This window comes from Haliotis rubra, unplaced genomic scaffold (assembly GCF_003918875.1).
Source record: "Haliotis rubra isolate DU_JTF1 unplaced genomic scaffold, ASM391887v1 Scf23, whole genome shotgun sequence".
NCBI lineage: Eukaryota > Metazoa > Mollusca > Gastropoda > Lepetellida > Haliotidae > Haliotis > Haliotis rubra.
The window spans coordinates 82505-109627 of NW_025766336.1; the positions used below are offsets into that span (position 1 = coordinate 82505).

General features: G+C 41.9%; 1 protein-coding gene across 1 annotated transcript in view; it reads right to left on the reverse strand.

Annotated features, from left to right (window-relative positions):
• The window catches only part of LOC124277897 (E3 ubiquitin-protein ligase MGRN1-like), a 67296-nt gene that overhangs the window by 26907 nt on the left and 13266 nt on the right, over positions 1 to 27123 (reverse strand). The window contains exons 4-13 of the mRNA XM_046713622.1: positions 19722 to 19865; positions 19317 to 19434; positions 18442 to 18505; positions 17594 to 17754; positions 16167 to 16391; positions 15939 to 16047; positions 15086 to 15167; positions 5190 to 5405; positions 2240 to 2394; positions 1678 to 1745 (exon numbers count right to left, since the gene is read on the reverse strand). Of these exons, the coding sequence (XP_046569578.1) occupies positions 1678 to 1745; positions 2240 to 2394; positions 5190 to 5405; positions 15086 to 15167; positions 15939 to 16047; positions 16167 to 16391; positions 17594 to 17754; positions 18442 to 18505; positions 19317 to 19434; positions 19722 to 19865 (1342 nt within the window). The remainder of the gene's footprint in view (positions 1 to 1677; positions 1746 to 2239; positions 2395 to 5189; positions 5406 to 15085; positions 15168 to 15938; positions 16048 to 16166; positions 16392 to 17593; positions 17755 to 18441; positions 18506 to 19316; positions 19435 to 19721; positions 19866 to 27123) is intronic.

Genomic DNA, 27123 nt, shown 5'->3' on the forward strand with positions numbered 1-27123 from the left:
AGACACATAAACCGGTATCTCTTTGTGTAGCATTAATTCTGTGAAAGCGACTCTGTCAGATCCCAATATAGCGTCCGCTAAGATGTACCCGCACCCAGGAATATGCTGGGTGCTCAGATGGATATGGTGTCAGCTATTACTGGAAACAGACGGAACGTCTGGAAACAGTAACCCGGTCAAACTCTCGTTAAACCCCACAACAATCGTGTTGCCCGTTAGCTATTGCGCCCAGTGACGGATGTGAGGAACACTGCCTTGAGCTTCAAACTGCTTATTGATCTCACGGCCGAAGACCTGAGGTTATCAGATCTTGTAAGTGCATGGGAGCCTCAATTCTGCATGGAGGCGCCAATGCATGGAGGCGCCGACTAAAACGTATGTAGTTTGGAACTCGCTCAGTGAAGGTGACTCCACCTATGAGATCTAAGGTCGAGTCCACTAAAAGGAAAAAAAACAACTGAGATAAGTGAGGCAGGAGGCCGACATGTTGACGAACGTCCACCTGTCATTCCTGGGTGGACACATGCAAATTACGCAATACGGCGGAGAGCCCACGTGAAATCACCAAATTATCACTGTTGCTGCACTAAGCAGGTACTCCGGGTCGAAGGTAAACCTTGGAACCTGGCACATCGTAGAGGCAGAACTACGAAGAGTCGGAACCCATGTGTCCATATGTTGTGACGTATGGACACCCAAGAAATAACCAATTACGTCAGAACGCACTCGTCACCAATGTACGGGTGTTTGGATAATACAAGGGCCTAGTGGATGAGGGAGTGCCCAGTCATGTGGATCTTGAACTTTTTAATTTTTTTGCCCCTGCTTCCGTCATCCTTGAAGGGTCGCAGCTACGTTCATATCCTCTCTTGTTGATGTGAGACTTGTCTCCACGTCTCCTACCACGCACCGGCGCCTGATTCCAAGCCTACCTAACAGTGTGGCGTAGAGGCTATAGTAGGTACTGGATTCATGTGATGAGGGATGTTTGACTTGCAGGAAGGCCGTCAACGCTATCTCCCTGTGAGTAAAGTCACACACTGTTCGATAGACGTCTTTGAACTCGTTATTAAAGATGGCAGTCGAGGACTAGGATTGGTGAAATAGATTCCTCTGAAGCTTTGAATCCTAACCGGAAAATCCTTGACCTCAAATAACACCTGCGTTGGCGAGAACTGCCTGTAAGTGTTCGTCAAGGACAGTGAGGACCATCCACTACCAAGCCATCATGCATATAGAAGAGAGGTGACGATCCTGTACGGATTCATTTCTGTCAGGTCTTGAGAGACAGTGTTAATAGCCGAAGCTAAGTTGAGATAGGAAGGAGCATCCGTGTGGATTCCAAATCAAGGGCCGTCATCCCTTGAGTTTCGTGCCTTTTAAGAAGAAACACTGTCACGCACTTAATTTCCTCATCCACCTGGCCTGCCCTATTGATGAATTCAAGACAAGGGAGTGTGTAAATGCCACGCCGGGTATAGGTACCATATTAGTTCGAGGGCACGATGTGTCTGTCTGCCGACGTAGAGGTCAGCGGAGACAGTGGTGCAACCAACAACTGCCGAACTCTTGAAGATGTGGAGGCGATGATGCAGTATGTTACTTCATATAGATGCTCAATCTGGTATAGGCGCTGGAGTAAGGGAGTGAGTGAGTATGATTTTATAGGCCACTCACTATGATGTTATAGGCGCTAGATCCAGTAGAGCCGCCGTACAGGCGCTGGATCTGGTAGAACGCTGTACCTGGTAGAAAAACGAACAGGCGTTTGAGTGAGTGAGGATGGTTTGATAGGCGCCGTACAGGCGCTGGATCTGGTAGAAACACCGGACAGACGCTGGAGTGAGTGAGTGAGTATGGAGTTGTAGGTGCCATACAAGCACTGGATCTGGTAGAAACGCCGGACAGCCGTTGGAGTGAGTGAGGATGGTTTGATAGGCGCCGTACAGGCGCTGGATCTGGTAGAAACACCGGACAGACGCTGGAGTGAGTGAGTGAGTATGGAGTTGTAGGTGCCATACAAGCACTGGATCTGGTAGAAACGCCGGACAGCCGTTGGAGTGAGTGAGGATGGTTTTATAGGCGCCGTACAGGTGCTGGATCTGGTAGAAATGCCGGACAGACGCTGGAGTGAGTGAGTGAGTATGGAGTTGTAGGAGCCATACAAGCGCTGGATCTGGTAGAAACGCCGGACAGGCGCTGGAGTGAGTGAGTGAGTATGGAGTTGTAGGAGCCATACAAGCGCTGGATCTGGTAGAAACGCCGGACAGGCGCTGGAGGGAGTATGGTTTATAGGCCTCATACAAGCGCTGGATCTGGTAGAAACGCCCGGACAGGCGCTGGAGAGAGTATGGTTTATAGGCGTCATACAAGCGCTGGATCTGGTAGAAACACCTGAGAGGCACTGGAGGGGGTATGGTTTATAGGCGTCATACAAGCGCTGGATCTGGTAGAAACGCCGGACAGGCGCTGGAGGGAGTAAGTATGGCTTTACAAGCTCCGTACAGGCGCTGGATCAGGTAGATGCACCATACATTCCCTGTACACAGGAACGACGTTGGAATAGGTTTTGGTGTTGCGACGGAGGCGCCAACACCGACTGCAGAACGCCGAGGTCGTAGTCGATGTGGTAGAAGCACCGTATAGGCGCTGCAGTGATGAACAGCAAAGGCGCTGTTGTACCAGACTGCCCTGCTAACTAGGTCAAGTCAAATGGGAGTCGAAACATCCAGTGACTGCTGAGCGTGCGGTGCATGCATCTGAGGCGTTAGGAGTAAGACGTCTGCCAAAGACACGCTGGAAACAGCAACCTGGAGAAAGGAGACGGAGCGCCAGACGCCCTAGAGCTAGACTAGGAGGACATCAGTGTTGTGGCAAGTATCTGGATGCTTGTCACAGGCGGCGTCGGTGTTGGACCTGGCGCTTCAAAAAAAGGTGTTATATTAATTAAGTTAGCGCAACTAGCACATTACAAAAACGGGGAAAAGTGCAATTCACACAGTGTGAAACCCCGCCTTACAAACTATACAGCGTGTGCCGTATAGAAACTGCAACATAGCAGAAAACCCCAGCAAACATGCGGTGAAAAACATTACAATAGTAATGGGGAACACACGGTGAAATAATATTACAGTAACGGGGTAGAACAGCATAAATGAGAAAAACGTCTCACAAAATACTGACATAAACTGGAGACCAGAATTAAGGCTTAATAATAATATACGATGATAGTATAACATATAAGCATGAGCCAAGAACAAGCCACTACGAATACATTGAAGCCATGTGTTCTGAAAGTCGAAGAGACCAATAATAGTGATGAAACTACCGTGTTTATCACAAACACCATCACTACGAAAAACGAAACAGAAAGGTAATACCTACACACTCTGAAGAACAAAGGAAAGTACCCAAAAGACAGTTTATCATAGGATCATAGGATACAAAACAGTTGAGCTGGCAAACCACACGTCTTGCGAGGCGTGCGAAAAGCAATAATCAGAGGTGGCTGACGTCACCTTCCGGTGATGCGTTACGCAGACGGATGTTTACCCAAGACCAGGAAGTGATCGCAGTCTACACTTTTCGACATCAATCGTCTGGCACAGCCACGTTTGGAGTCGTAAGCAATAAGTGCAGGAAGTAAATAGTGCAGGATTAGTTAAAAATATGTTATTACTGAAACATGACCACCCTTGTGTGACGGCACAAGTGGTAGTTTCTTTAGTGTAGTGCACATTTCTTTTTTCAAAAGACACAACATTATACATGCCATGATGAAATTTGTTATTTCTTCCAATGCACATCAGAAATACCATGTCAGTGAGTCCGACATTCAATACATACTTCAGTCATACTTCAATTACACTGTTTGATAATAGAAAGGGTTTACTGTATATTTGGACTGGTGTATTTAAAGGCCGCAGCACAAATTTAAGAACTTCCCATGGGTTTCCAATTAGTCTCCCATTGGCTACTCCTCAGAAGTGAAGATCGTATTTACCCAAAAGTGACAGGACTGTAACGGCTATGGGTGTCTGGCAAGAGCCTGGCGATGTCAAAGATTAACCTTGGAATTTACTAGTAGAATAAACATGTGCCTTATAGTAAATGTCCACAAACCCTTTAACTACATGTTTTGATAACTAAAGAGACTCATTTGATTAGCAAATCATAATAAATTTCACATTTTATGCATTGTCTCAAAAAAATCTTCAGCATGGTGAAATCAGCATGAAATAAGTCTACAACCCAAACCCTACTCAGCATGGGGTCAGGGGAGTGGGGAGGGGGTCATTTTCACAGCCTGCCTGAAATATGAAACCCTGAATGAAACTTTCCCCCCACTGACAGGCTTGTTTCTGTGGAAAAGCACCTCCTCTGGCCACCTGACTAATACAGTGGGATATTCAAATCTGGATTTAAAAAATCAAAATGTATATTTTGTAGACTGTCTATATTCATACTTTTCGCAGTGAGCCTTCATAACATACTTTTTAATACTATTATATATGACTTAATATCATTATGAACCGATAAGTCAATATTGTGATATTTCATGGAATGTACTTGAATACTGCTTTGCTTAGCATCTAAAGACAGCTTTGGCCAAGCAATGTGGCCAAACCCCCATGTGTGTATAGGTTTGAACCCTGGCCTTTAATCAAATGCATTCATTTTATTCAAACTTTCATTCAATACTGTTAACAGTAAATTCAGCAAAATAGTGAATGAAAATATCAGCAGTGCATTACCTCACTGGTTTGAGATATGATTCTTCTGATGATTGCATCACAAATGTTTGGTATATTTTATTTGCTTTGTTTTAACTGAATCACAGGTTGATTAAGAGGAAACATGCACAGCTGATTGAAATTCCAGCTTAGTTTACGATACAATACACATGGCAATCGTACCTTCTGCATACAAAAGTATGCCTTGAAGAAGAGGAATTATGATTTAAATGGTAAACCATTATGTCTTGTTATCTTTTGTCAGAAATTTCATATGATGCAGCTTTTGTCAAATGTTTTCCCCCCAAACAATGGGGATTGTACATTGTGCTTGAGTGCACACTATACTCAAGAAAATACAGTATCTGACTCCCACATAAATGTCTGAATGACATTACAAGATTCAGGAAAACACACTTTAATTACTATAACAGATAAACATCCAATGGAGCATACCTAACATCAGGTAGCGGGGGTTTCTTGGGAGATCCTCTCTTCTTGTCTGTTTCGAGCTTGTTGTCTGACATGACAACCTCTGGAGTGACCCTTCCCTTCTGTCCATCTTCCTCCTCCTCCTCTTTTTTAGCTGGCGGCTGCTTCTCATTGATGTCCCCTACCTCCTTGTCAGGATCCATCTCTTTCTGATATTCAATAGGGGTCATTTCGGTGATCCTGTAGAACATGACACAATAACACAATCTTGTACTGAACAATGCTGTAGCTTCATGACAAGCAGTGATCTTAACAACACATAATGATACAGCCATACAACAATGTCTTCTGCAACATTATGGCAAACAATGCTGCTGCTGTCTCATGACAAACATTGACCCAGCTGTATGACAAGCAATGACCAGCTGTATGACAAGCAATGACCAGCTGTACGACAAGCAATGACCAGCTATAAGACAAGTATGACAAGCTATGACAAGCAATGACAAGCTGTATGACAAGTATGACAAGCAATGACCAGCTGTATGACAAGCAATGACCAGCTGTATGACAAGCAATGACCAGCTGTATGGCAAGTATGACCAGCTGTAAGACAAGTATGACAAGCAATGACCAGCTGTAAGACAAGTATGACAAGCAATGACCAGCTGTAAGACAAGTATGACAAGCAATGACAAGCTGTATGACAAGTAGTTCAAGCAATGACCAGCTGTATGACAAGGAATGACCCAGCTGTATGACAAGGAATGACCAGCTGTATGACAAGTATGACCAGCTGTAAGACAAGTATGACAAGCTGTATGACAAGGAATGACAAGCTGTATGACAAGGAATGACCCAGCTGTATGACAAGGAATGACCAGCTGTATGACAAGTATGACAAGCAATGACCCAGCTGTATGACAAGCAATGACCAGCTGTATGACAAGCAATGACAGTGATTTTGAAGCCTATAAAAATCAGTAGGACAAATGTCCTGAGTGGGTGTCTGGCGATAGGCCATTGACCTAAAGCTCTTTTTGACATTTTTTAAATCCCAATGCCATCATATAACTAAATTGTTAATGACATTTAATGTTGCAACTTGGATTCTAGATATACAGCAAAATTAAAAGATCTAATACCACTGTTGATAAATATGAAATTTATTTTTCTAATATTTTTAAAATAATACAACTACAACTTAAATAAATTGATTTTTTAATGAAAATGCAAGCGTTTATAATGTCCAGAAATATCACAAAAGAAGCAAAAACTATGGCAATTTTTTTCCATTTGTGACATGTCATAACATCCCCGTGCCTTTTTCTTTTATATTTTCATTTTTACGTAATCAGAAAATTATTATATAAAGATTTCTTAAATAATATGTATGGTCGCCTATTTCCCGATATCAGTGGCTTTCCGCTCGGTAACATGACACAACAACGGAAAATACCTCCGTTTTCGAAGCTTTGCATGAATAACATGCGAGGCGAATCGTTTGATGGCGGGTATCGTTCGAAAGCTCTGAACATCAACAATATCACTATACCCTTGCTGAGAGTATTTTCACAGTTGTAAGAAGCGATTTTATTGGATAAAGATTGGTTTCTAATGACGCTTTTTCGCCACAGTCTGCTATAAGGGTCGTGATTGGTCAAAATCAGACACGTGACATGAGGCAACCAATCATATTACGGCAATGGATACCGTCCTCGTAAACGAAATTTTTTATATTTAGACAAAAGTTTTTAGTAAAATAATGCTATTCAGAACATATTAAGCACGAAATCGCTATCTCTACGTAAATTATGAAACTTATTGGACGTATCGTGCTAGGTTATGACCTGTGACAAAAATGCTTCATGCATATATTTTTGCATTAAACATCGTGTCGAAGCGTGAAGATTGAGGCGGCGAAAGCCGAGACTTGCATTACATGATCGCACAAAAAGATGGAAATAGTAATTTTATATGTACGTCTTATGAATGCTATTGTTGATTTTATTCATTAGTTTATTCAATTTATTTAATGATTTCCTTGAAACATTGTTACATGCGGGTGGGGTCGGGAAACCCCGTTTCTGATTGTCCAATGCTTAAAATAGCAGCCAATCGCTCAATCCATTTGGTAGCTTAGTGTGATAAAAATGGATGCGTAAATACATACACGCCGCGGAAACATGATCAAGATTTCGTGGTTAGTTTTTGATGAATTTGTAAATGATAATGTTCGTAATTTATAAGGTCCAATATGTGAAAATAACATCGAAATTATCGATTGGCCCGAGTGTCCTAATTAGTAAGAAAGTAGTCGGTCATTTGAAAATGTTATCGGACTATGACCGAAGGCCGATGACAATCTGAAACCCTGAATGACCAGCTGTAAGACAAGCAATGACCAGCTGTATGAAAAGCAATGACCAGCTGTATGACAAGCAATGACCAGCTGTAAGACAAGCAATGACCAGCTGTAAGACAAGCAATGACCAGCTGTATGAAAAGCAATGACCAGCTGTAAGACAAGCAATGACCAGCTGTATGACAAGCAATGACCAGCTGTAAGACAAGCAATGACCCAGCTGTAAGACAAGCAATGACCAGCTGTAAGACAAGCAATGACCAGCTGTATGAAAAGCAATGACCAGCTGTAAGACAAGCAATGACCAGCTGTATGAAAAGCAATGACCAGCTGTAAGACAAGACCAGCTGTATGAAGCAATGACCAGCTGTATGACAAGCAATGACCAGCTGTATGACAAGCAATGACCAGCTGTATGAAAAAGCAATGACCAGCTGTAAGACAAGCAATGACCAGCTGTATGAAAAGAATGACCAGCTGTAACAAGCAATGAAATGACCAGCTGTATGACAAGCAATGACCAGCTGTAAGACAAGCAATGACCAGCTGTATGACAAGCAATGACCAGCTGTAAGACAAGCAATGACCAGCTGTATGAAAAGCAATGACCAGCTGTAAGACAAGCAATGACCAGCTGTATGACAAGCAATGACCAGCTGTAAGACAAGCAATGACCAGCTGTAAGACAAGCAATGACCAGCTGTAAGACAAGCAATGACCCAGCTGTAAGACAAGCAATGACCCAGCTGTATGAAAAGCAATGACCCAGCTATATGACAAGCAATGACCAGCTGTAAGACAAGCAATGACCCAGCTGTAAGACAAGCAATGACCCAGCTGTATGAAAAGCAATGACCCAGCTATATGACAAGCAATGACCAGCTTTCATTCATTAAAACTGTTTACAGCAACAATGGAGAAAATGTGTGTGAAATGGCATCACCTCATTCATACGGGTACCACTTCTGCTTACTATGTTCATGAGGGTCAGCTTTTCACGCCTACCGCAATAGCACCAATTTCACATTATTCTCAGCAACCATGAACTGATTAAAGCCTCATCATCCATGGACCCTTAGACCCACGTTATTGACTCACTGACTCAATCAAAGTGGCACGTGCTGCAGGAAGTTAAAGGTGACTCAGCCAGTCTCATATCCAGGCACGTAACCCAAAGTGCTAAGCCTATGTTAATTATCATGTTAAAAATGTTTGTAGAAAACATGCATAATACTACTACAATAGCAATATATACTATCTCTGTTAAATTTAACTGCTTGAGAAATAAATTATTCTGGTTATGGAATACAATTCTTTTGTATTATAATATTGGATTGTTTTCAACTGAATCACTAGTAGAATTGAGCAAAACATGTGTACACAGCTCATTGCTATTTCCGGCTTAGTTGAATAACAAGTACCTACCACTTCACAAAGATTTGAGCTCATCTCATTACAAGCTATATCAGAGCAATAAACATTTAACGACCCCCAAAAAGAGAAAGTGGCCTTCTCAAGCTAAAACATACATTGTATTTGTTTCACACAGGAGAATTACATTTCAGAGTGAACTTTGAAAGCTCTTGAATGAATGTGAAAAGCTTTTGAATGAATCTGAAAACTTAATAAAAGAAAATCCTGAAAGTGCCAAGATTGTGTATCAGTACTTCCCAAGGACTGTGGAAAGTCTCTAAATGTTCAACCAACTGAAACGAGAGATAGACAATGATTTAGAACAATGACAATGATCAATCAAACAGACTGTAACTGCCTCATGACTACTGTGTTGTGTTTATTTGTTTAATTTATTTATCTGTCATATGTCATCAACAGAGTCACATTCGACAAGATCTGATTTGTGTATTGTTTTGTTAACATTTCTGGAACATAGTGGTGATTTCACTACAGTAACTGTTGATGTGATGTAAGTGACTTTTCATCATACTTGGCTACTGTGAGCTGTGAGCTCCTAGGTTCCAGTGATACTTTAGTTCTTCTCTCTAGTCATAAAATGATAGTTTTCTTCATTCAAAATGACAAAGATTATGGTTATTTCTTTCCATGTTACTAAACAATGTAATGTTTGGCTCTTGTCAATTTTCTGCATTATGATTATATCTCATATATATACGTAACCGAAATGGACCGAGCCGAAGGCCTTGTACTGCAATATGTACCGTACCATGGTTAGAGCATACAGTATAACCCCATACCAGTTGCATGACAAAAAATGATTGAGATATATGACAATGATTCAGTTGCATGACAATGTCATAGCTTTATGACAAATAATAATCCAGTTGTATGGCAATGATCCAGTTGTATGACCAACAATGATCCAGTTGTATGACCAACAATGATCCAATTTGTAAGACCAACAATGATCCAGTTGTATGACCAACAATGATCCAATTTGTAAGACCAACAATGATCCAGTTGTATGACCAACAATGATCCAGTTGTATGACCAACAATGATCCAATTTGTAAGACCAACAATGATCCAGTTGTATGACCAACAATGATCCAGTTGTATGACCAACAATGATCCAATTTGTAAGACCAACAATGATCCAGTTGTAAGACCAACAATGATACAGATGTAAGACAATGAACCAGTTGTATGACCAACAATGATCCAATTTGTAAGACCAACAATGATCCAGTTGTATGACCAACAATGATCCAGTTGTATGACTAACAATGATCCAATTTGTAAGACCAACAATGATCCAATTTGTAAGACCAACAATGATCCAGTTGTATCACCAACAATGATCCAGTTGTATGACCAACAATGATCCAATTTGTAAGACCAACAATGATCCAGTAGTATCACCAACAATGATCCAGTTGTATCACCAACAATGATCCAGTTGTATCACCAACAATGATCCAGTTGTATCACCAACAATGATCCAGTTGTAAGACCAACAATGATACAGATGTAAGACAATGAACCAGTTGTATGACCAACAATGATCCAATTTGTAAGACCAACAATGATCCAGTTGTAAGACCAACAATGATCCAGTTGTATCACCAACAATGATCCAGTTGTAAGACCAACAATGATCCAGTTGTATGACAATGACCCAGTTGTATCACCAACAATGATCCAGTTGTATGACAATAAACCAGTTGTATGACCAACAATGATCCAGTTGTATCACCAACAATGATCAAGTTGTATGACAATGACCCAGTTGTATCACCAACAATGATCCAGTTGTATGACAATAAACCAGTTGTATGACCAACAATGATCCAGTTGTATGACAATGACCCAGTTGTATCACCAACAATGATCCACTTGTATGACAAACAATGATACAGTTGAATGAATAACAATGATCCAGTTGTATGACCAACAATGATCCAGTTGTATGACCAACAATGATCCAGTAGTATAAAAATGACTCAGTTGTATGACCAACAATGATCTAGTTGTATGGCCAACAATGATCCAGTTGTATGACAATGACCCAGTTGTATGACCAACAATGATCCAGTTGTTTGACAATGAACAGATGTATGACCAACAATGATCCAGTTGTATGACCAACAATGATCCAGTTGTATTACAATGACCCAGTTGTATCACCAACAATGATCCAGTTGTATGACAGAGACCCAGTTGTATGACCAACAATGATCCAGTTGTATGAAAATGACCCAGTTGTATGACCAACAATATTCCAGTTGTATGAGCAACAATATTCCAGTTGAATGACCAACAATGATCCAGTTGTATGACCAACAATGATCCAGTTGTGTGACCAAAAATGATCCAGTTGAAGGACCAACAATGATCCAGTTGTAGGACAATGACCAAGTTGCATCACCAACAATGATGCAGTTGTATGACAATGAACCAGATGTATCACCAACAATGATCCAGTTGTATGGCCAACAATGATCCAGTTGTATGACCAACAATGATCCAGTTGTATGACAATGATCCAGTTGAATGACCTACAATCATCCAGTTGTATGACCAACAATCATCCAGTTGTATCACCAACAAAGATCCAGTTGTATGACAATGAACCAGTTGTATGACCAACAATGCTCCAGTTGTATGACAAACAATGATCCAGTTGTATGACCAACAATGATCCAGTTGTATGACAATCATACAGTTGAATGACCAGCAACGATCCGGTTGAATGACCAGCAATGATCTAGTTGTATGACCAACAATTACTCAGTTGTATGACAATGAACCAGATGTATGACCAACAATGATCCAGTTGCATTACAATGATCTAGTTGCATGACCAACAATGATCCAGTTGCATGACAAACAATGACCAACAATGATCCAGTTGTATGACCAACAATGATCCAGTTGAATGACCAACAATGATCCAGTTGTATGACCAACAATGATCTAGTTGTATAGCAATGACCCAGTTGTGACCAACAATGATCTAGTTGTATAGCAATGACCCAGTTGTGTGACCAACAATGATCGAGTTGTATGACCAACAATGATCCAGTTGTATGACCAACAATGATCCAGTTGTATGACCAAGAACGATCCAGTTGTCTGACCAAGAACGATCCAGTTGTATGACCAAGAATGATCCAGTTGTGTGACCAACAATGATCAAGTTGTATGGCCAACAATGATCCAGTTGCGTGACCAAGAATGATCCAGTTGTATTGCCAACAATGATCCAGTTGTAAGACCAACAATGATCCAGTTGTATGAGAATGACCAAGTTGTATCACCAACAATGATCAAGTTGTATGGCCAAGAACGATTCAGTTGTATGACCAACAATGATCCAGTTGTTTGACCAACAATGATCAAGTTGTATGACCAACAATGATCCAGTTGTATGGCCAAGAACGATTCAGTTGTATGACCAACAATGATCCAGTTGTATGACAATGACCCAGTTGTATCACCAACAATGATCAAGTTGTATAGCAATGACCCAGTTGTGTGACCAACAATGATCGAGTTGTATGACCAACAATGATCCAGTTGTATGACCAACATTGATCCAGTTGTATAACCAAGAATGATCCAGTTGTATGATCAAGAACGATCAAGTTGTATGACCAACAATGATCCAGTTGTGTGACCAAGAATTATCCAGTTGTGTGACCAAGAATGATCCAGTTGTGTGACCAAGAATGATCCAGTTGTGTGACCAAGAATGATCCAGTTGTATGGCCAAGAACGATTCAGTTGTATGACCAACAATGATCCAGTTGTATGACCAACAATGATCAAGTATGACCAAGAATGATCCAGTTGTATGGCCAAGAACGATTCAGTTTTATGACCAACAACGATCTAGTTGTATGACCAAGAATGATCCAGTTGTAAGACCAAGAATGATCCAGTGGTATGACCAAGAATGATCCAGTTGTGTGACCAAGAATGATCCAGTTGTGTGACCAAGAATGATCCAGTTGTATGACCAACAATGATCCAGTTGTATGACCAACAATGATCCAGTTGTATGACCAACAATGAACCAGTTGTATGACCAACAATGATCTAGTTGTATGACAATGACCCAGTTGTATGACCAACAATGATCTAGTTGTATGACCAACAATGATCCAATTTTATGACCAACAATGATCTAGTTGTATGACCAACAATGATCCAGTTTTATGACCAACAATGATCCAGTTGAATGACCAACAATGAACCAGCTGCATGACCATGGCAATGATAGAGCTGTATGACAATGACTGAGATGTTTAATAACAGTTATCCGGACATATTAATGATACATAATACTCTAACATTTGACAATCCATAATCCAGTCTTATTTTAAAGATGAACAAGCCTTGTCACTAAGGTTACATAATTCCCTGCCGCAAATTATCAAATCAAACTTAAAAAGTAATGAAACTGAAGGTCGTAGTTTAAGATGAAGTTAAATGTCAACAAAAACATGACCAGTCAACCTCTTGATATCTTGCTCTGTTGTTCAAACACACACATATTTTCAAGACTCACTTTGACCTTGACATGAATGTCATGGTGTATGAAATAAAATATTAATAATAATAATGGATTTGTATTGCGCTTTATCCATACTTGGATATTATGCTCAAAGCGCAAATATGCAAAAATAGTAATAAAGAAATTGCTTATAAAAAACATTCAAGAGAAGTCTTCAAAGTCTATGAAGAAAATTGACTGGGCCCTACATCTTCCCTAAATGAAGCTTGGTGTTACATCTGAAGAAAATCCAGTGAATGGGTCTTGAGGTATCTTGCTGACAAGCTTAACATGCTGGGTTAAAATGCTGAAATCTTCAAAGTGTCGATGTAACCTTGAAAATTAGGTGAAGGTAACAAAATCGACTGGGCCCTGCACCTTCCCCTAGTTGAAGCACGGTGTCGAATATGAAGAAAATCAAGTGAATAGTTCTTGAGATATCTCGCTGACAAGGGTAAAACATTGAAGTCCCCTTGTGACCTTGAAATGAAGGTCAAGGTCACCAAACCTGACTGGACCTTATGCATACTGTGAAGAAACTTGGTACCAAATATGAAAAGAATATAGTCACCAATTCTTAAGATATTCCAATTCGTAGATATGGACAGAGCCTAATACTGTATCCCCCGCATCGCGCTCAACGTGCGGTGGGTAATAAAAAGCAACACATGCTTTAGCAGACAATATTCTAGCTTGGCAAACACAACTGCAACCTATTGACAACATCAATCCAGCCTAAAGACAAACTAAACTAGAATGAAAAAGTTACAGTTGGTCATTATTATTTGCAATTACATTTGCTAACCAGAATAACAGTTACTGAACATAAAATTCAAAGTATAGAAAAAATGATCCAACAATGGCCAATAATGTAAATAATTCTAAAAAAAAAGAAACTCTATTACATCACTGACAGAATACTGTATTTAAAGTTTTACATTTTCAACCAACATCCCAGCATCATGTGTTACTATAACTATAACATAGTCCTTGTGTTGTGTTAGCCATGGCCCAGGGCTACTTTTGACATCTCATCCGAACACACCCCCAGCCTTGAATGCGCACCGGAAGCATGTGACCAAGCTGGTGACTCGTCAGTCTCTCATTTTATTCTATGATAAATATGCTTGAGCTTTGCAAAAATAAAAACCTGAATCTTACCAACAAGTGTTCCTTAAAACACTTTGCTGACAGCTTCCAGGAACTGGTCATAGCACAACTAGTTTTTTTGCACACATCAGTGAAACATAGTCCACCCTAGTGACCAAGATATCATCATAAACAATTGAGAAACCTGGGCATCTGTTGCAATGCAAAGGATGGCTTTAACAATAGGGTTGGTTACTCAGCAATATTCCACCTGTATGGCAGCAGTCTGGACCAGACAATCCAGTGATTAACATATCATCAGCATTGATCTATGCAATTGGGATACAATGACATGTGTCAACCAAGTCGGTGAGCCTGACCACTTGATCCCGTTAGTTGCCTCTTACAAGAACTTACTGAAGACCAAATCTAACCCGGATCTTCATGGGGTCTAACAATATAGTGGTGAGTAGAGGAGCACCATGTACTTACTGTGACCCCTTCTGTATCTTCTTGGAGCTGTCCATGGTATAAACTGTGTTCACAGGTGGCACCATGTGGAGAGGAGGACCTCCTGACAAACAGAAACAACAGCATTATTCACAAACGATACAAAGTGAATTCTTGCATTCTTGAATGCTGAAACCTTCAAAAGAAATACCTCTTATATCATCTTGTCATCTTATGAGTACCTATTATAGGGCCAGTATGTCGTAAGTTCTGTCTGTTTTTACATCATGCTGAAAAAACTTTGTGATTTTATGCCCGATTCAATTTTCAATAGATCTTTACACATCGGAACTGAAGTGCTGAGCAAACTAAACTGGATTCTATCATATTTTTGATTTGATGCAAATGAAGGTGAACCATAGTTTGGTTTAAGGAAATGAAACCTACTTGTACCCAGTGTAAACTAAGGTAATAACCTTGTTGCACCAGACAAAAACAGGCTGCATGTCACTCAGGACATCATTATTACAATCAGTCACTGTCGTTGTTGTCATCAGAGTCACTACTCCTAGAGGGTTCCTAATCATTCTGTTTTCAATTTGAAGTCTGTGTTCTTTGAACATAATACTAGCATGCATGCCAGCCTGACTAATCCTAAACACATCATGTAAACAAGTGCTATATCCAACTAGTAAAACCAAATGATCACCATTCCTGTTCACAAAGTATTAAAGAATGTTTTTCTCCTTTAGTAGTTTGAAAAGTGCTAAAGTTACAACAGCAAAACAAAATCATTAAGTCTATTCTCAACATTCTGAAAAGACCTCACAGAATTTGCCTATGTGCAGAATCTGCAGCAGCAGTAAATAGAGATGCATGTTGAGAGCCACCTCACCTTCTCCTGGTAAAGGAGCACATTGGCCATTTAGTGCTTCTATCAAGGTGACTGCCTCGTAACCTGGGGGAACACCTTCCTGACTCACTGGGTTCTCTTCAGGCTCTCCCTGCAATATCAACAACAATTCACCTGTGTTGTGAGGTGTCGACTTTCATTTACGTTTTCTCTGACACGTTTTGATTCCAAATAACTGATGTGGTGAGTTGAGTACTATAACGCCCTTACCTGGTGATGAAGTACTGGCGCCTTCTTCCTCATGGCCCGTACCTGCAGCAGTGCCCGGAACTTCACTCGACAGATGGGGCACATACTGGCCTGATAGCGCAGGGAGTCGGCACAGGCGCTGCACAGACACAAATGTCGACACGGCAGGATTAGTGTGTCTCGCATGTCAGACATACAGATGACACATTCCGCCCCGCTGTCTTCCAAGTCATCTTCAGGATCCAGCTGAAACCATGTCCTTGTGAAACAGACTCAGAGACAGATATAGCCTTGTACTATGGGTGTGTTTACTCGATAGCCAAGACACACACCACTGGCTAATAGAGAAAAACACAAAGGGAATTGATTTCAGGTTCACTGGTTAGATATCACAAGTAAGGTCATATGGGCAACTGATTGGGGACATATCAAGTTACAAAAATGCTACTTTGTAGTTAGTGTCAATACAGCAGTATAATTAGATACATATTTATAGAAATGCAGTGGTGTTTTAAATGAAATATACATGTAAAATTAACTTTTATGCCAAATTGAATGAGAAAATACGAGATGAGCTCTCCAGAGACATAAACTAAGTTCTTTCACCATGTCGGCTAGCTGGGCAATCATAATTGAGGTGAGGCTTATTTCAACATTATTTGCGGAATATGTATAGTATGAACAAGTAATCCGGATACGTTGGAAGCTTTTATACAAGAAGAAGACAAAGTCATCAATATCTCCCACAATGGTAAAATACTCGTCATGAATATGTCAACTAGTTATGACTATGACAAATGTACGGTTTGATGTACCTTAGTAATGCTGATACCCTAAATAGAGTGGTACTGTTGATTTATGTTATTAGGTTCTTGGACACCCATAAAGTGGAAAGAGAGTATTGAAAGGTTTCACGTTCTCCCCCAGAGCGGATCTCCCCAGAATTCAGTCACTACCACCAAATTCAGTCAAAGTCAAACTTGTTGCCACAGAAATGCAAAAAGATATTTTATCCAGAAATCCAAAACTATCAAAAAACCAGTTCACCACCAGACCTATTGTGCTAAGTTAATAAAATAAACGGTTTTAATGTTCTGTTCTGGAAAAGAGCACCAAGGCCAATTTCAGTCCAAATCAAACTTGTTGCTGTGCACGCACATGCACACATGCCTTGAAAGCCCTCTAATTCTAGGTACAGAAAACTCGCCTTATACGCGACAATTTGCAGTACACAATGAATTGATCCATTTCCCTTCATGAATCACTAAACAACCAACAGACCAAACAAACTGCACTGGACTACATGCTATCTGCAAAAGATCCCTCCATTAGCATTGCACTAATAGACACAGATGGAAACAAATTTGGAATTGCACATCTCTGTGTGTCGCCAGAAACAAATATCCATTTTACAATGACCAATACCCAGAATTGACAGAATCGCTTACTTTTGACCTCTCCATATTCTTGTTCTCAATGCCGTAAATTTCCTGAAGTAAGTAGGCAAGTCCATCAACAAACTGTTTCTGTTTGAGAGGCTTGATGTTGTATCCGCCCTCTACTCCCTTCTCCAGCATGGCGTAAGTAATGTGGGAGTGTCCCATGTTTTCTGTAACATAGAAGTACACACATTCAACAAACTGCATGCCTTGTAACATTGGGGCGGCACATGTAACAACAAACAGCATGTCCCATTACACAGGGACACACATGTAACAACAAACAGCATGTCCCATTACACAGGGACACACATGTAACAACAAACAGCATGTCCCATTACACAGGGACACACATGTAACAACAAACAGCATGTCCCATTACACAGGGACACACATGTAACAACAAACAGCATGTCCCATTACACAGGGACACACATGTAACAACAAACAGCATGTCCCATTACACAGGGACACACATGTAACAACAAACAGCATGTCCCATTACACAGGGACACACATGTAACAACAAACAGCATGTCCCATTACACAGGGACACACATGTAACAACAAACAGCATGTCCCATTACACAGGGACACACATGTAACAACAAACAGCATGTTCTGCTGGATGCGTAGTCATTGCTTGTCAACAAGAGAACATAGTGTATCAGTGAACAGCATCCGATTTCTGCTTCAGTGTGTCACTCTAAAGTTGAAAATGTCTTAAGACCCAAAAGTTAATATATCAGATTTGTGGCTCAATACCAGACAATGTCAATAACTAAGTGATGCACCTCCTCACAGCACATCTGGCCCGTGGGTTGTTACCCCTGTCACCAATACTGCACAAGACTCACCTTCCTCCTCTACTGTACACTGAATAACAACTGGGATGGCATCTTTGTCCACACCAAACACCCACTGAAACAGCATAAAGCTCAGGTATCACAATGATACACTGACACAACAGGACACTATAATAAAACCATGGCACTGCTGCTAATTGAAAACATTCACATTGTGCAAAGATGTCACATGTCCAAGACACAATAACCGTGGAAGCTGTCAAACGGGGAGTTGTCCAATCCGATAAGTTGTCAACACCGGCATAAAATCTCTGTCCCGTCCGTGGCTAGTACATTTATCATCATTCGAAAGCTCTTCAATCCGGCAGCTGTCAATTCCAGATCTCAGCATGAAATGAGCTGTTTAATCTTAGTTCAGTTCCAGAGAAGTAGCCCTCCATGACAATGAGAGACTTCCTCAAAATGTGCACGGAAATGAAGCACTTCGCTTAGTCTAGCGAGACACGCTTGCTGATCCACATTGAGAACTTAGAAAAAAGTGTCGCCGAGAAAATCACTCTTGAATCGTCAATTGAGAAGAAACAAACCAAAATGTCTGATTTTTATTCAAATGTGTTGATTTATCATATTTATGTTATTAAGTGAATAAATGTGAATATGAGCTCAGGTCTAGTCGTACGTAACCGTGTCAGCTCTACAATCTGGCACACTGTCTAAACCGGATTATTTCTTCAGTCCTAATGAGTGCCAGTTTGGACAGCTTCCACTGTTCTGGAAATAATATTGCATCAGGTTCTAGTCAATATCTTATTACCTTCAGATCATTGTGCTCACTACTGCTAGAAATAGATCTGAGGACATTACAGATCCCATTACACGATGCTTTGTACAGTACATATGTATTGTCATTAGCATATGGTCCTTACCTCCTCATCACTGAACTTGCTGGGGTCAATGATGTGATCAGCCTGACTGAAGATTTGTCCTGCCCCCTTCTTGTAGTGGTATGTCTGTGAGCTGAGTGCTGGATCCTTGGGGTGGTACCTGTGAGAGAACAGCTAACATCAACATCAGTTGTAACAAAGAAAACCTAATACAACACAGAAGAAACTGGCTCCTTGAGGTTCTGCTATCATATTAATATCTGAGTACCTTTCATACGCTATGTCATGACAGAACTTATCACACATGCAAGGTCCAGACAGGGGTGACTTGTGCTTTAAGGAAGTTACCAAAACTAACATTCACATGGAGCCATGAATGGTCCATTTGGTAAAAACATCAATATAGGACTGGTCTGGAACTGTAAAAGAATGCAAAGTATCACATACGAAATGTGTCCCCCACTGATCTCCTCTGTTGCTAGGTAGAAGACGGTGATGGCACACCGGCAGTCGGAGTCGAACGTGAATTCCAGGGTATACTGAGTAGAGGCCTTCTCCTGCTCCAAGGGAACCTTCTCAAACACAGGAGATCTGCAAGTACATATTCTGTATGTCCTCAAGGTTCTCCAGTAGGGGGTAAGACACTTATCTACAAGAGGTACAGCTCCTAGCCAATATCTACAAATACATAACATGAGCAGTGAGGTTCCCTCCTTACAGCATGTTCAATACAATACCTAGCAACAATTTAAATAATCACAATATTTTGTGTAAATATAAAGGCATTAATGAAAACAGCAATTGCACAAATAAGAGCAGTAACATTTTGATAAACTGCATCCTTCAATTACAGAAATGTAATTTTCTAACTAAAATTGATATTTTATACTTATCCTGACTCATGCTAAATGCTTGTCGCCTTCTTCTTGCGAATGATAGTGGAACACTTGAAATCCCTTGAAGTTCCCTTCTAAAAAGCGGACGTAAAATCATCACTCACCCACGAGTAGTCTCCCTTAGCTCCTTTGGCGCCCCTTTTTGGTCACATGACCAGCTGTGTTTGTCACTCTCTCCGTTTGTACGCCCAACACCCGGATTTACAGGGAAATTCAGAGTGCTCTGAGAGGGGAGGTAGGGAGGGCTGACCACATGAGTCAGGATAAGTATAAAATATCAATTTTAGTCAGAAAATTACATATTCTTCCTCATCATGACTTGTGCTAGATGCTTGCAGAATCCGTCGAAATCGGTGGTGGGTCCACTTCCTGGATTCACTGGCTGCTGTTTTACGTCCTGTATTAACCCCCCATGGGAACTTATGACGGCACTGCTGACGATTCTGTTCTTCCAACTTCCATCTGATGAGTCGGGGGGTGACGGTGGACGGGACCCACAACTTGTCAGATTTCTTCTGAAACTTCTCCTGACATTTTCGTGTGGATTTTAGATATACTAATGTTCCATGAGTTATCTATTGCAACTCCATATCTTGATGCATACATCAAGTGGAGATGCGACCCTTCTTCATGTACGAGTAAGTCCTATACAAGTACAGGGTGTCTATCACACATGCTAGTCTGTCCTAGACGTGTGCATGGACTTTAACCATTTGCTCTCCAGAGCGTTGGTTTTCACAAGTCACGTGAGATTTTTCTCAGCACCTTTGTGGAACCGTTAGTTGTGCTACAACAAGTGGCGAATGCCTGAGACGTCTTCGGTGGCAATGTCTCTGAGGTAGTGGTTGGCAAACACTGTGTCCGATTTCCGAAAGCAGCCCTCCATTATTGTTGTAATCAAGCAGTTTCCATGCAGAGCAAGTGTAGACGCTAAGGCTCTGACTTCGTGGGGATTGAAGGCTCGTGGAGGCTCAAGTCCTGCTTCTTTGTAGGCCCTTAATATGACGTCTCTCATCCAAACTGATATAGTTGTCCGTGAGACTTCCGTTGGTGTCTCAGTGGATAAGGGGATGAATAGACGCTTGAATTTTCGTCTCCTTATTTTTGTCCTTTGTAGGTAGACTTTCAATGCTCTGACAGGGCATAAGGATAAATCCTGTGTATCCTGTGGCCCAAGGACTGTAGAAAGTGCTGGGATGTGGAACTGTCTGTCAGGCTGGCCGGGCAATTATTTTTGGCAATAAAGTCCCATCTCAGTCCAAGATGTACTATGTCATGATGTCTTGCTTCAAATCGTGTTCGTTCAAAGTCCAGAGCATGTATTTCTGACATCCGTGCTGCTGTTGCTAGGGTGATCAGAAACAGCGTTTTCTGTGTCAGTAGTTCAAAGGATGTCCGTTCCAGAGGCTCGTAGGCATCACGGTGAGATGTTGTAGAACTACGTTGAGATCCCAGGCAGGAGCCTTGAATTTCTTTTGTTGGTCTTCCAACTTGAACGAGCGTAGTAGTGCCAGTATCTCTTGTACTTTGGTCAAGTTGACACCCGTCTTCATGGTGATAACTGTGCTGAGAGCAGCCAGGTGTCTCGTCTGTCGCAAAAGTATCCCGCCAGTTGAGGAGGGGTTGCTTTCACCGCCGTAAAGCCTTTCCTCGTTGCATACTGTTCAAATCTCTGCCACTTGTCGCCGTACGAGTTGATCTGCGTAGAGCTAGTGTTACTGCTTTCGCTGCTCTGGCGGAGTACCCTCTTGTCTTCAGGCAAGCTTTGATACGCTTCATGCGTGTAGCTGGAACAATGCCGGATTCCCTTGAGCTTGCTTGGTGTGTGGATGGACGAGCAGGTTCAACCACTCTGGTAGTTTCAGGGAAACCATACCCTCGCTGGCCAATACGGCGCGACCAAAATCAGTTGCAACGTTGTCGTCTGCTTGAGTTTTTGTATTACTTGTGGTAATAGTGCTGGAGGTGGGAACGCGTAAGCGTTTAGTCCTTCCCATGAGATGCTTAAAGCATCTGTTGCCCATGCCTGAGGATCCGGAAACGGTGAGACGAATGTTGGTAGTTGTTGTTGAACTTTGTTGCAAACAGGTCTATCAGTGGAGATCGTATTGTCTGTATGACCGGAACACTTCTGGATGTAACTTCCATTCCGTCGGGGACGGTTGTAGTGGACGAGATATTGCGTCTGCTATGACAGTCTTTGCTCCTGGAATGTGGCATGCCTTCCTGTAGATGTTCAGGTCGTCGCTGATGCTGAACAGGAGAAAGCTGAGTTTTAGCAGACTTGTTGATCCTTGTTTGTTGATGTAGAACGCTACTGTGAAGTTATCCGTGTGGACCGTGAGCCTTGCGTTCCTTAGTATGCTGGACCAGTGTTGTAAAGCGTTGATCACTGCTTTCATCTCCAACAGGTTGATGTGCAGACTCTGATCCTGACTCAACCACTTCCCTGCTGCCACTTCGTTGTCGAGGTGAGCACCCCATCCTTGTAGTGATGCATCCACGTGGAGATGAGTGTTGCAAACTGGCTCTGACAAAAATGTTCCTCCGCAAACATTCGACTTCTGAGTCCACCATAGGAGGTATGGTCTCAGGCTGTCCGGTAGTATCAGCGGATCCAGACTGTTGAGATGGGCGTTCACAAATATTTGTAGTGGGCGCAGCTGTAATCTCCCTCTGCGAGTCATCTCTTGAACTGAGGTCAGTAGACCGAGCATGCTTTGCCAAGCACTTAGTGTCAACGGAGAGAGCATTGCTTTAGATATCATATGTTGTATCTTGACCCAACGATCCTCTGGGACGACCGTGTGATTCTGTGGTGTGATGAGCCATATGGATCTAGGAACCCTTGCCATGTCCGTCATGGAAGTGGAGAGATGATCGATTCTGGAATCATGGCTTGAAGCTTGTCTCATCCATTTTCTGGTAATATGTAATGAAGATGTTGTCACCAGAATCCCAACAATAAGCAGCGATGATGCATAATACGTCGTCTCTAGATCAGCAAAATCTATGATGTACTGGAAGTGCCATCGATGTGAAGTCTATTTATTGTCGACTGTCTGCCGCGAGCAGAAACCGTCTAACGCTTGTCGCTGCAAGTCCCCAGATAACCAATATTAAATCTACTGACAGGGGAAGTCCTCTATGACCCGTGAAGATAGTTGAACCACGCTGTACCCTGCTAACTGGACTGTAAATGGAGCCTTTCCCACGTTGAAAGAGTTGTTTACAACTGTAGACGACTTCCTGGCACGTGACTATGACCGAGTTCTGCGCAGGGCGCTGTCTCTCATGGACCAATCAGATTTCAGATGTGACGTCACCGGTGTTGCAGGTAAATGATCCTCGTAGAATCTTGTGCAGTCGTTGATTTCTTAGTCAACACTCGGCCCTGTCCGTAACCTCTCTGTTCGGCTTGTGCCGGAGTTACACGAGTGAACACGTGTCTAGATGGCTGAGTGGAAGCGCGAAAACTTCGCTGCGTAGTACCGATGTAAGCAGACTGTTCCCTGTCTGTTGTGACTGTATTCTTCAACTATATAATCTTTACTGCAGTCGTCATCTTATACAGATGTTCTAAAAAGTTGATCGTAACCGATGTCTCGCTGAGGAACTGCGACTGTGTTAGTTCAGGTGTGCGTCTCTTCCTTCAGCCACGCGTTGATCCAACATAGCCAACATCTAGTTGTAGTGTCCAGTTGCGTTATCTTCTTATCTTCCATCTTCAAGATCTATTACGGGATTCACTGATGATCTTGTAATCTCAAACCTTGATGTATCATAAAGGGCTCCGTATGATGAAGGGGAAATCTGCTATCATTGAACGGTGGGCCATGCTGACTCTGATTATAATCCACCCTGTGAGTGCCTGCGTGCAGGTTGATGAAGGTCCAAGTTCAAAGATCCGTATCTGCGCAGTCTGTAGAATCCTGGAGAACGACTGGATCTACTTCTGTGTTAGAATCCTTGATGCTGAGACACTGAAACTGCGTGGAGGCTCCATCTTGGACTGCTAACGCTAAGCTGGCATTCGTTGAATCCTCCAGGCTTCTAACTGCTGATACTTCTGACGGTAAAGATCTTCGCGAATGTAACTGTTCGTGCAAGCCTTCATCTGAGAGAGCTTGCATAGCTAATATTCCTTCGCGCAGGGCGACTGTCATCAGAGGGGTCTGCTATGCTGAGCTGACGTTAACAGAGTTCTCCAGACTTCTAACTTCAGATGGTGAAGTTGGACATTTCCCTATCTGAAGATCCATAATGACGTGAGTCTCTGTATGTAGATCTGTATGTAGAGCTGCGTGCAGGTGAACGGTCACGGTATGACCATGTATTCCTCCTGGAGCCTTGAGATATCTCTCTAGGCCTTCACGAAGGGGCAGATTGACGTAATCTCCCCTCTGTGAGATGTGGAATGCCTGCGTGCAGGTTCCCGATGTAAGTCTTAGTCCGACGGTGATGACGATCCATATCTGCAGCGTCTGTAGGGTTCTGGAGAACGTTTCAATCTGTTTCTGTGTGGAGAATCTTAGAGGCTCCTTCGGGGACGTCTAAGGCTGAGCTGACGTTGGTAGCGTTGTCCAGACTTCTAGCTTCAGACGTTGAAGATCGTTAGGTGCGTGGGCCTTTGCGCAGGCTTACCTCTTTATCCAGGTGCGTTGGAGAGGCTGCTGAACCTTTGTGCAGGCTTGTAGTTGTCGTAGTGGTCTTCGTAGCAGCTTCCTCCTGCGTGAAGCGAAGTTCCATCATCGACATCATCTGATCTGTAAACTGTTGCATAAACAGTCCTGGGTTGAAGTTCTGCGACGTAAGTTGAGACTGCTGCAGGATTGATGATGCTTCTGAGAACGTTGAGGCCTCTTCTAAGGTACGCTGCACTTGAAGAGTTGACGCTGCTGCTATCTCTGGTACCCGATGTCTGCGTTGATAGAAGGTCTTCTGTCAATGTCTGCGCTGATATAGTTGCCGATGTAGCTGTTGAAGCAGGCTTCATCTTCTTGCTGACGACTGTGTCTTCAGGTATGAGGATGGGGGAATCATCATACACGTCTGCTTCTTCAGGAGGTACAATATCGGCAGTGAAGGATCTCTTCTTCTGCGTAGAGCTGTGAAGAGCCTTCGACGAAGTCTTAGGAGCTGCAGACTTCTTCTTCTGCGCTGAAGAAGATCTTGTCTTCTTCGTCTGCGATGAGGACAGCTCCGTTGACAACGATCTCTACTTAATCGAGACGGAGTTCATCACTGGAACAGCGACCTGCTCTCGTAAAACGCTCGGCAATTCACTGGAATTATGAACATCGGCAGCAGTAGTTAACAAACGGTTATCAGCGCAATCACTTGATTTACCAGACATGACTTGTGAATCCCTTCTTACCCAGTCCTTTGGACATCTATGAAGAAAAAGAAGGTAGTTATTAAATTTAAAAGTAGTTAGTTTCTGACAATGTTTACAGCGAGAGCTGGAAGAACATGTAGTAGTGCAATCAGGACATAATATATGCGGGTCAGCCACAGACAGCCGGTACCTACAATGAATACAAGTTTTCATCAATTGTAAACCAGATGAAAAACATGGCAAACAACGTAGAATTTACACATAATATCAAAACATTTGATAATATACAATCCAAAAACCGTATACAGCTACCATTTAGATGTAAAAGGTCCAAAATAGAAAAGGATATGTGCCGTATAGGGACCCAGGTGCTCTCACAACCGTCCTCAAGGGAGAAGAAGAAGAGAGTGACAAACACAGCTGGTCATGTGACCCAAAAGGGCGCCAAAGGAGGCAAGGGAGACTACTCATGGGTGAGTGATGATTTTACGTCCGCTTCTTAGAAGGGAACTTCAAGGGATTTCAAGTGTTCCACTATCATTCGCAAGAAGAAGGCAACAAGCATTTAGCATGAGTCAGGATAAGGAAAACATTTCTTTTTATTAGAACTTTTGTGATCACATATATATTTTCATGTCTAATCATTCACCTTTTACAAAATCTTTTGTACTATTACACAAAGGGATATTCAATGCAAACCTGCTGTGGTCACAATCTTCATGGTTTTTCTAAATAAAAAGCCTAATTCATCGTTAGTAGGAAGTTTTGACCATATGCAAACATTTGAAAATAATGTGATCAGTAAGCCACGATTCCTCAGATTTAACTTACGTGATGTTTTTACTTTGTTCCTTCAGACAAATATATGATTGGCATCATGACTGCCATAATCGACGACATTTACGATTCGGGGTGACTATTGAGGGGGAAACAACTATCGTGATAGTGATAGTCTGTTGCAAAATCCCAGGTAGCATGCCATCATCGGCCCGACGTCGGCTGATAGTCGGCACCGTCGGCTAAAATCGGCATCGTTGAACAGCGCTGGGCCGACAGCGGGCCAATGTAACCCAGATAACACATAACATTTTCCAAATATGTTCATAAAGTTTCAAACTGATTTAACAAAAATATTTTCGTCAAAACACAGTCACAATCTTAAAACAATTCTCTCAACTATTTAAAAGCATTAATTATTCATTTAATTATTAAAAGTTGTTCATGAAGAAAGAAATGTTACCGCGGGAAAGGACGCCGGAATGACGCCACACCGCCACGCCATATTTTCGCACCCGCCATCTTAGTTGAAGTTTGTTGAGGACGGTACAACAATGTCATTGTGCAGCAACAAATGGAACAGTATCATCGATCTGACCTCGCTTATGTAAGTTAACTTTACAGTCACTACACGGTTGTTGTTATGTTTATGTACATTTTGATATTCACTGATCGTGCTACTCAGAAATCGCGATGTTTTGAGCAGCCGCATTACACGATCTGTTAGATTCGGTGTTGTTAGGCTTTCAACAGAAAGTATTATGTATGTTGTTGTGAAGGGGACCTAAGAGAGTTTGCACCATATTAATTTTATGTTGGATACAAAATTTTATTCAGC